At 51.6% G+C, this 10,698-nt stretch overlaps 1 protein-coding gene across 9 annotated transcripts in view; it reads left to right on the top strand.

Annotated features, from left to right (window-relative positions):
* Positions 1 to 3,473, top strand: part of TNRC18 (trinucleotide repeat containing 18) — an 89,605-nt gene extending 86,132 nt beyond the window's left edge. For all 9 annotated transcript variants that reach the window (XM_084642062.1, XM_084642059.1, XM_084642060.1 and 6 more), the window contains 2 exons: positions 234 to 308; positions 958 to 3,473. In XM_084642062.1, the coding sequence (XP_084498188.1) occupies positions 234 to 308; positions 958 to 1,164 (282 nt within the window). In that variant the 3' untranslated portion in view covers positions 1,165 to 3,473. The remainder of the gene's footprint in view (positions 1 to 233; positions 309 to 957) is intronic.
* The last annotated feature ends 7,225 nt before the right edge of the window (positions 3,474 to 10,698 follow it).

Consider the following 10,698-nt stretch of genomic DNA (forward strand, 5'->3'; position numbering starts at 1 on the left):
CTGGTGTTCAGAGGTGCCGAGCACCCACAGCTCCTGTTGGCATCCCTGGGAGCTGCAGCTGCTTGGTCACTCTAAAGATCAGGCTCTGTTTAAGCTGACGACTCAAGGTCAAGATGTAGGTTGTGGGAATGCACATCTTTAACTGATGAGGGAGGTGCCTTTGAAAGGTACTAATTTGCCTGCTTTAACTTTTCTCCCTCTCCATTTCTCCTGGTTGACTGGTCTCGGTGTAGCGTTGGGATCAGAAATCTGGGAGGAGCCTATCTACCACTCTGCAGGCATCCAACCAGAGGAAGGACTTCATGGAGGTAAGACAGGGGTGCAGATGGCAGAAGGCCAGGCCTTGGAGAAGGTTTTGTGATACGTTGTTGACCGCTCTGATCTTATAAGCGGAGCAACAAATGTTAATGAGGTAAAGGCCGTCTGGTCTGGTCTGGTCCAATTCTATGCTGAGATGAGCATCATCCCCAAGTCTTTGGTTTTGGCAGAGCATTTTACAGAGGGGGAAGGTAGCCTGCAAAGATCCATATGTGACCATCCCCGGATTTCAGTGGTGTTTGGCACCAGCCTTGTCATTCAGGCCCATCTTTGTTTTATTTCATTTAAATTCTGCCAAAATGTCGCCAGACTGATTCTGAGGTTCACAGAGAGGCTAAGAAATATGCAAGATGGCGACCGAGTCAGTGGATTTGATTGAAACTGGGGAAATGTCACACTGTAAAACCCTTCACACAGTTCAATTTGATGGCCTGTCTCACTGTGGGGATGCAGCAAATAAACCTCAAGGTGTCACCTTCTGCATCCCACCATTTTCACTCCCTGTGTGTAGCTCTCAGGTCCTTCTGTGGCATGGGGCACCTAATCTGTAGGAAAGGGGTGTATTCTAAGTGGTGTGGCATGTCCACTAATGACTCGTTTCCTCTCTGTCTCCCCCCCCCCCCCATTCCTCTAATGCAGCGGGCCCTGTACCAGTCCTCTCATGTGGATGAAAATGATGTACAGACCATTTCTCATAAGTGTCTGGTGGTTGGTCTGGACCAGTACGAGCAGATGCTAAAGACTAAGAAATACCAGGACAGTGAGGATCTGTACTACCTAGCAGGGACGTATGAGCCCACTACAGGCATGATTTTCAATACAGATGGCGTCCCAGTCATCTGCTGACTGTCTAGGAAGAGGGAATTCAGGGACATGTGCCATCGGCCTGGAGAGTTCCGATTTCCCTTTGGAAGAGGAGCACGGCGGATCTGAGGACATGCTGTTCATTCAACGTGATTTATTTCTTTCCTGCTCGTGACGTCTGTGTCGCACTATGGACAGGTCTTCAAAAGAAGAAGAGAGAAAGTTAGGGTGGGGAGGAAGAAACCATAGGACTTTCTGAAGATGCCTTTGGGATAGCATTGGAGATTGGACCCCATCGTTTTCTGGATGAATGGGGTGGTTTTAACTAAGACAAAATTAACCAGCTTCTTCCTTCCCCCTTCTGCTCGTGGAGGGTCAATGATTCTCAGATCCCTGCACCAGCAGAATAACATCAAAACAGAGGAGGCTTCTTTTGGGTTGCTTGACCCCCTGAAAAAGTCAGAGGATGACTGGAAGAACACCTACTAGCCTTCAGGATATCTGCATCTCCTTCCTTATAGCTCCTTCCTTGCTAACTGCACATGCCTTTCTGGGAAGTATGAGGTGGAAGAGAAAGGAGCCGTGCACAGCAAGCACACCTTTAATCAGCTTCCCTTCCTCTAAGTCTGCTGTCTGGGACCCAATGGAGAGCGGACAGCCAAGCAGGAATGGAGTCACTCGGACACAGAGCTGTTGACTGATGTCCCTTCTGGGTTACAAGGAGTCGGGTAGAAGGAGAGAACAGAATCTCAGTACTCTCATTGAGCAAATTGATTAACTCAGTAGATTCATCCAAAAAAGGAAAAAATGTCTGCAGTGGGGGGTAGAGAGGAAGGGAAAGGGGAGGGCTGTAATCCATGAGGGAGGGTACAGGGGTGGAGTGTAACGAACAAAAATCTCCCTTCAGGAGGTGAAATCAATGGGGAAGTTGCAGCAACCTGCTCAAAACGAGGAAGCCCCTTCTTGCGGCTCAAAGGAGGCCATAGCCCATCACTGCTTTTTCACACAGGTGCAGCACCTCGGCTTTCACATGGAGATGAGGGGCTGCGCTCTCCCTGGGTGTGAGGCTCCTGCAGTTTAAGCAGAAGGACACACAGCTCTCTGCTCAAAAGGAATGAGATGAGAACTGCCCCCAGAAGTTTCCATGCAGGAGATGCATGCTGCATGCCCACAGTGGGGGCCAGAACCAAGCTGTCATTGGGAGCAGGCATTCAGCTTAATGGTTCCATGTGGACAGTCACCCCAGGGCTCATTGAGAGCAGTCAGTCCCCCTCCTCCAAGCAGCCGGCCGACCCATCTCATTCATCTCTCACAGGCCTGAGCCTTCAGCTTTGGCCACTTGCCTTCAAGCAGCTGCTTCAGGTAACCAGGTTTGCAACCCAAAACACCAATACACAGACCTGGCTCTCCGGGCGGCATGCAGGGAGCCAGGGGAGTGGAGCAGAACAAGACCACGGCGCAATGTCCTTGCACTTAACTGAAATCTCACGAGATGCACTGATCTTTGCAACTAACCGATTCGCACTACATATTTCTAGGACACCAAGATTGTTCCAGCATGGATGGGAGCAGAGTGACCCAGCCATCCAGGGGAGAGATACTTACAAGGACAGATTTTTAGCTATCTGACATGGTACTATCTGAGTACTAGAGACTTGCAGCCTCTATGGGAAGAGCAGAGGGGCACCCCCTAAAAGATGATCCCTCATACTTTAAAAGAACCACAATGGTGCTGAACTCCGGCCACCTCTGCTCCAGCCCACGGCTCACCAAGACTTGGTGGATATTAATGTTTCTAAACTGTACAGTTTTAATGTACCAAAAGACTCTAAACCCTTCTGTATTATAAGTCTTTAAATGGATTTGACTTTTTAATTATAAATATAAATATATATATATAAAAATATAAACTTTTTAAAACTGTGAAAAAATTATGAAATTATAAAGAAGAACACAGTCTGACGTTTAGAATATTATTTTTTATTTCCAGTTGGATTGTGAATGTAAATGATCTGGGAACAGGCTCACACAAACAGCCACACACAAAGTGTACTGGACTTATAGAAGCAAAATTGTGTGAGCGAATTTTAAAGAGAGAGAGAGAGAGAGAGAGATTTTATGCTAATGTTAAATAGAAAGCACTTACTGCCCAATGCCTTCTATGGAACACAAGGATTTTTCAGACAATCGAGAGGAAAGGAGAGCCAGGTTTTTGTCTTTTGTTTTCTGTTTTTGTTTTTAATTTTTTTTTTTTTTTTGCATTATGTTTGTTGGAGAATTCCGTGTGACCGTTTTTCATAAAAAAGAAAAAAGTCTATTGGAAAAAATGAAGCATATTTCTTGGTCCTGTTTTTTAGAGTTGTGTGTGGTTTTTTTGTCGTCGTAGTCACCTATCGTCTGCAGATCGGGGACGCGTACTGAGGGAATGTGGGGTCAAGTCCGTCCTGTCGTGTCCCTGTCTTTCTCCCCCCCGCTCCCCCGTCCACCACCACACAATGGCAGCCAGGCCCAGGCGGTGAGTGGAAGGGGTGGGATTGGCCACTGGGTCGCTGCTCTGTTGCAGCAGCTACCTGAGAGATCCTGGCTGGGGAGGTCGCAGCAGCGGGCCATCAAGTGCATAAAAGATTGTTACAAGGAGGAGAGAGCAAAATTGTTGTTCTTAACCTCTGAGGATAGGACAAGAAGTAACGGGCTTAAATTGCAGCAAGGGCAGTTTAGGTTGGACATTAGGAAAAGCTTCCTAACTGTCAGAGCAGTGAAGCACTGGAATAAATTGAGTAGGGAGGTTGCGGAATCTCCATCTTTGGGAATTTTTAAGAGCAGGTTGGACAAACACCTGTCAGGGATGATCTAGATAATACTTCATCCTGCCTTGAGTGCAGGGGACTGGACTAGATGACCTCTTGAGGGCCCTTCCAGTTCTGTGACTCTGTGATCCCCCTCCCTCCCAGGACAGGGGCAGAGCAAGCCAGAGTGCACCCCCCACCCCCACATGCTTGGCCCCTGTCACCAGCAGCTGAGCCCAGTCAGGGAGCCGGTTACTGCTGCCACCCCCCCAGCCAGGCTCTCTCAGGCAGCTGCTGTGGAGCCCGGAGCCCAGAGCCTGAGCAGACAGCCTGAGCCAGGGAGAGCGGCTGACCATGCAGCGGGAGTGGGGTCAGGGCAGGTGCAGTAGGAGGAGGACAGAGCCCCTCCCCCCGACAGGTAACATGGGACGGGCAGAAGGTGGCAGCCCCGGGCTGGGCACGGGGCCGGGGAAGAGGTCACTGGGCAGAGGAGATACATGGGGCAGTCACGTGTCCTCCCTTTTAGATTGTGCACCTTCCCTCCCTGTGTGGGGAGGCACGAGTGAAAGCCCTCCTGCTCTGAACAGTGACTGTTTGCTTGTTTCTGACTTCTTGATCCCATGTGCTCAGTTTGGTGCCACTCCAGGGAAGCGCACGCACATTTGAATCCATCCCTGTTTAGGAAAGTGCTTTATGTATGTGCTTAAGTCCCATGGGCTTCAATGAAAACGAAGCGCATGCTTAAGTGCTTTCCTGAGTCTTTGTGAACAGAGAGAGGTCTCTTCCAACTGCAGACTCAGCCTAGGATCTCAGCCAAGCTGCACTTTTTCCTTCTCTAAATACCATTCATAAAGGTTCTGCGGGCCAAATCATGCCAATAGTTACAGCCAAGCCACTCCGTTGCCCAGGTGTGAATGACTGCATCAGTCTGACGGTTTCCTACATTTCAATATGGAACAGAATCCTCAGCTGCCTCCGCGTGGTGTTTTGGATCTGCAGAGGTAAGAGGCAGCAAGAAACTAGTTTATGCTCTGAATTAGTAAAACCGTTAAGTATGTATCGGGGGGAGGGATAGCTCAGTGGTTTGAGCATTGGCCTGCTAAACTCAGGGTTGTGAGTTCAATCCTTGAGGGGGACATTTGGGATCTGGGGCAAAAATTGGGGATTGGTCCTGCTTTGAGCAGGGGGTTGGACTAGATGACCTCCTGAGGTCCCTTCCAACCCTGAGATTCTGTGATTCTATGTGTCTTAACTGAGGGCGTCTGTTGTATGTGCTGACTCAAATGCACACAGGAGGCCCGGTGCTGAGTGAGGTGGTGCTGTTTTTACTGAGTCACTTGTCCGTGTAGAACTGTGATTTTAACACCAACCAAGGGACCAGCACAGATTGCTTTGCTTGATGGAGATGGAGTTCTCATGAAGATGGCTAAAATTGGGCTCATTGTCTTTGGGGAAATGGGGGTGTGGTCTCAACACACAGTGTCTCCATGTCAGCGTATTTGCTTATGCACTAAGATTTACCACGGAGCAGCCGATAGACCAGGGGGTCCTAAACACGGTTGTATATACCTGTATTGGGCCAGCTCAAGACTCCTATGCACCCCTCCTAATGCAGCTTCTGGGCCGTGCCCTAAAGCACCCATGCTGTCTGCACTGTAACAGACAATGGAACTTGGGCTGCTCCCAACCTGAGCCCCATGTGCTTGGGAGGAGCTATGCCTGGTAAACGGGCGTAGTTGTCCAGGACCCTGTGCTATTAACTCCTCTTATGGAGGATTTTTGCTCTGCCGTTGGTATTCCATCCCCATCCCTTACTCCCTACACCAAGTGTTGGCTGCTTGTTGCAGGCAGCTGCCATCAGCTGAGTCATCACCATCCGGTACCTCTCACTGGACTCAGTCATCTCAAACACCTCTGTGAAAATAAGACCATAGAGAACCCGTGGGCCCAAGCTCTTGGTCGGCTTCCTCTCTCCTCTGCATCTCCAGATGCTACTGGGCAAGCTACCGGGCTTCACCCCCTTGCTATGAGCAATGTCTTGATGGCAGTGGCATGTGGAAACTTGTAGCATCTTGCCAAATTGGATTTTTTTTTCTGCACATGGAAAAGCAGCTATGCCAATGTGTTCTGCATATAATGTATGGGGGAGGGTAGAGAACACTGGATTCTCCCCCCCCCACCACCACAACCCCCTACTACTTCACCCCCAGCCTTCTCAAAGATGAGAGGTTGCCCTTAGCAACTGTTCTGCAGCCCTGGTTTGTTGGAGAGGAGGGCTGGATTGTCCCTGTCATCTCTCTGTGATTCAGCACAGCCCCCAGACCAGGGTGTCCAACTCTGTTGGGGCCTGGGGGATGAAGTGAAAGTTGTCATTGGCCCCAGGTGGGGAAAGGAGTGAATTAATGTGTCCAGGAAAGGCCAGGCAGAGCCTGGCTTGCTTGGAGCCTCTGCCCTGGGCAGGGGGGAACAAGGTGAAAGGGGTATTGGGGAAACGGGCATTGGTCCTGCACTGCCCCCAGTCTGAGCTTTTCCTTTGCTTTTCCAGGAAGGACAATGGGGTTGTAGCAATTCAGCATGGGAAAAGAACCATTAGCACAGTAACTTCCTGCAGGAGCCAGATGTAGCCATCTCTAAGAAGCTGCAACTACCAGCCAGCGCTGCATGGATAGGACGAGTCTGCCATGGGGAGCACGCAGCCTAGAATGAGACGGGCCAAGGCTGTGGCTGGAGGGGGGGGCGCAGGGACAAGGACAGGAGATGTCTGTTAAAATGAGACTGGACAGAAGGGAGGCAGTGGCTTTCCCCTGGTTAAATGTTGGCTGCCTTCAGCATGTAAGCAGCCCTGATTCCCACCCCAGCTGCTCTGGCCAGCTCAGCTAAGCTGTGGCCTTTCAGCTGCAGCTCCCACTAAAATCAATGGCGGCAAGCACCTAAATACTGCAGAGGCTCAGGGACTAGCAACAGTTGCTGGCTGGCTGCTGAGTGTCTCCTCTGGCAGGGGGCCTGCTCTCCGGTGCCTTTTACAAAAACCAGAGTTTATTTGTCAGCAGACACACAACAGCAAAGTGACAACTAAGACAGCAACACAGAGACTGGATGAGGCCCAAAACCCCTCCTGAAAGAGACACGCATTAGAGTCCTTATCTTAGCCCAGCCCACGGCTCTACGGCCCTGTGGATGCAACAAAGACATTTCAGCAGCACTCTGGGATAAGACATTCACACACGCACGCACGCCAAGGCGGGAGCCAACCCCAGAGTGAGCCAGGATCCCTCACAAACCACCCTAGGGTGACCAGACAGCAAGTGTGAAAAATTGGGACAGGGGGTGGTGGGGTAATAGGAGCCTATATAAGAAAAAGCCCCAAATATCGGGACTGTCCCTATAAAATCAGGACATCTGGTCACCCTAAATCACCCTACGTGTTCAAGGGAACCTGATAGCAGCTGGGCTGAGACATGAAGCTGCTTCTATCCTGCTATGTAGTGAGTATCCCCTTAATTGCCTATCTAGCTTGGCCCAGGGTGGGCGGAAAAGAGCATACTGAAAGGTGCCAATCTCATATTGTGGCTTGGCATTAATGTAGCCGTATGTTTGTGGACACACACACTGGACAAGCAGAGATGGGAGGCTGCACATGCCACTAAACAGTCATATTGCACCTGTAAATCCTGCCGTTCAAACACGCGATTTGGCTTTGATAAGCTGTTACAGGCTACAAAACGGCATTGCTCAGCCAGCCCAGACCATGTTTGCTTAGTTGCAAACCATGTGTTAGTGAAGCAGCTTGTATGTGTCACATGACTGGCTCCTTCACACAATGCCACTTTATTTGTCTTTTCTGCAACTCCCCAAATCACCTATTTTAGCTGAGATATTCAACGCTCCTGCAGGGAGAGGCTACGGAAAGGCAGCTGGGAATTGTGTGTCCAGTTCCCCTCCGGGACTGCAAATTTCAGCCTTCTCTTGCAGGCTGCACCATGGCATTTAAATGCACAGTTGAGCCCAGTCTTAAAGTTTTTTATAATGGGTGTTGGTGGGGTGGACAGACATAAATTGCACGCTAGGCTTTTCCTGGAGCTGACCAGGGCCCATCATCACTGCAAAGAAGATCACGAGAGACCCAGACTCATTCTAACACATTTTAGGCTCCCTTCCATTGATGGGCCAAGCGCTGAGCAAATCTCGCCAAAGGCGACCGGTCACCCCGATTAAAACAGAACAAAACAAAACTGGCATTTGCTTTGCCCATGTTTAGGCCGTGTTTTACAGCTGCTTTCCATGCCATGCTAGCAAAGGCGTCTGCTGACAGGCCAGACACTTTCAATCAAATATTGCAGGCTAGTCAAAGGCAGTGGCTTTTTGAACGGGAACTGTGAAGAGTTGCACCCAAGCCCTTCTCATCCAGGGCAGGAACACCACAAACACTAGCGTCTCCCTGGGATGGCCAATCAGAATGAACTAAGAGACCCGCCCCCATCTCCCCCCTCCGCCATATGTCAAATACACGCCCGCAATGGTTGCTGGACAAGCTCCAGGACAGAGTGAATAATTTACGATAGCAAATCGGTTTGAGAAAATGGCAGCGGGAGGCGAGGGTAAACGGCCTGATTAGCTCCTGCGCACTCAGCTCCTGTTAGACCCATGCTCGCATTCTGTAACGACCCAGCGCGGGCCAGGGTGAGCCCACTGACATCTATGGTGGTGTAAGCGCTCCGCTGCTGAGATCGTAGCTGCAGGGTCGGCGGAAACAGAGCCTGCCTGGATGCCTGTCCAACAAGCCGTGTGTGTCCCGCCAGTTGGAGTGCAGCACAGACGGGCTGAGGCTGGTCACCTGGGCTCATCGGGCATGGCCTTTCCCCTGGAAGAGGCAAAGGAAACAGGCAAGACATTGTGTCCCCCCCCCGCCGACAAAAAATGGGGGGAGTTGTGTGTGTAAGTAGTTTGACAAAGGCTTGAACCTGCTGTGGCAAGTGAGGGGCTAGTACACGAGGCCTGGCTGAGCGCGTGTTCAAAACTGTGGTCTAGTTCCGGTCCCTGCCCGGGGTAGCGTATGGTGGCACCATCACCGTTTGGCCCCATCCACCCCGGCGGCCAGATTAGCAGCCCATGTTGCCATGGCAGTTTACGCTGCGCATCCACTGGTGTTACGGCCCCGCAGCCACAGGGGTGCAGGTCACCGCCTTCCACCCGCGCCAGGCCCATAAGGCGCGGTCTTATTTCTTGTGCCACAGGCCTCAGCTACGCTGGGCTGGCGCGCTCGTGCACGATGGGCACAGCGGGGTTAAATCCCAGTTAGGTCGTGAAAGGCAGCTGGGAAAGCACAGCGGGGCAACCAGCTTTGGGCATCAGCATGGCTCGCAGTTGTGTGGCGTGGGCTGGAGGGCACAGACAGGTAAAGTGGAAGGTAACGGCTCAGAGGCCAGTAGCGGCCAGGCGCACCTACACAGCACTGTTCCTGGGCTTTGGCGGCCTGATAAAACGTATGTTTGGCAAATAGCCGCCTCTGTCCAGTTCTTTAAGTAACACTCTTAGCAGCTAAGAGGCATGGGCCTCTCTGCAGTGCAAAAAAGCGCCATGATGGGCATTGCCCTTGCTATATCTGTGGCCTCTGTGTAGGGTGGGGGCGCAGAGTCCCTATACACCACAGTTGAACCTATGCTTAGCAACTACCCACGATGCTCACTCCAAGACAGTGCTTGCAGGTGCCCTGATCAATGTACATGAACCCATCCAATTGGGCGCCCACCCAGAGTTCCTCCCACACGGTTGTTCACCAGAAGAGGAGCAAATGGGACAATGAGAGGGGAAAGGGTGAGCGCCTGGCCATCTTGCGGTACCCGTTCCTGCTGAGCACAAAGTGATGACAGGCCAGTACTAACTGCTCTCTGCCACCAGCATTCACAACCGGCTCAGCCTGAGCCCCTGACCAGCCCTGTGGCCAATCTAGAGCCTTGGTGTAATAGCCCCCCCCGGCTCTTGCTGCTGACTGATGGTAAGTCATCTTTGACGCCAGTGGTTTGGAAGAAGGGAGATCCGGCTGCTGTCGCTGTGAAGGGCTGATTGGCCAGGACCAGCAACCATGTTGCGTTGCAGTGGTCATGGCTTTGCTACAATATGAAAGCGCGCTCTCCACCGATATAAACCTGGTCCCGCTGCATAGGGACGAACACACTGGAGGCAGCTCGGCATGTTCTGAAAGGGTTAGGTAGCACAACATGTGACTGACTCTACTCAGGAGGGGTCGGATGGATGGAGCAGAATTAAGTAGTTGGTTTCCCCTCTCCTCCCCCCCCCTCACAAACACTGGTCCGATCATGATCTTCCCATGCATGAATCAGCAGGCTGGGGCCCTCACTGAATTTGCCCTGGCTGGTGCAAGAGTCTGGGGGAGCTGTGGACCCTGGAAGCCACCGCTCTTGATGACGTGCTAGCAACATGGCCCCCCCAGCAGCAGGTATCGGCGCAGGGCAGATGATGGGGGCAATGCCATGGGTGTGGCACTGTCTCCTCCTCTGCTGCCCTTCTGCAGCCATCTGCACAGGACGGGAGGGAGCTGAGAACAGAGGGGCACATCCACATGCTGGCCCATTTGAGTCGATCGCCCAGAAATGGCTCCAAACAACTGCCCTGGCCCTGGCAGACTAGGCCTAGCCCCGTTCTAGTTCGGGGCTGGTCAACCCTGGCTTGGGAAGCTGTGTTAATCATGCTCTGTGCCCCTACAGCAGCATCCAGTGCTTTACAAATACTTCTGGGAATTAACCGCCCCATCCCCAGTGAATGTACTCTC

The sequence above is a fragment of the Lepidochelys olivacea genome (genome assembly GCF_965140295.1).
Source record: "Lepidochelys olivacea isolate rLepOli2 genome assembly, chromosome: 10".
Classification (NCBI taxonomy): domain Eukaryota; kingdom Metazoa; phylum Chordata; order Testudines; family Cheloniidae; genus Lepidochelys; species Lepidochelys olivacea.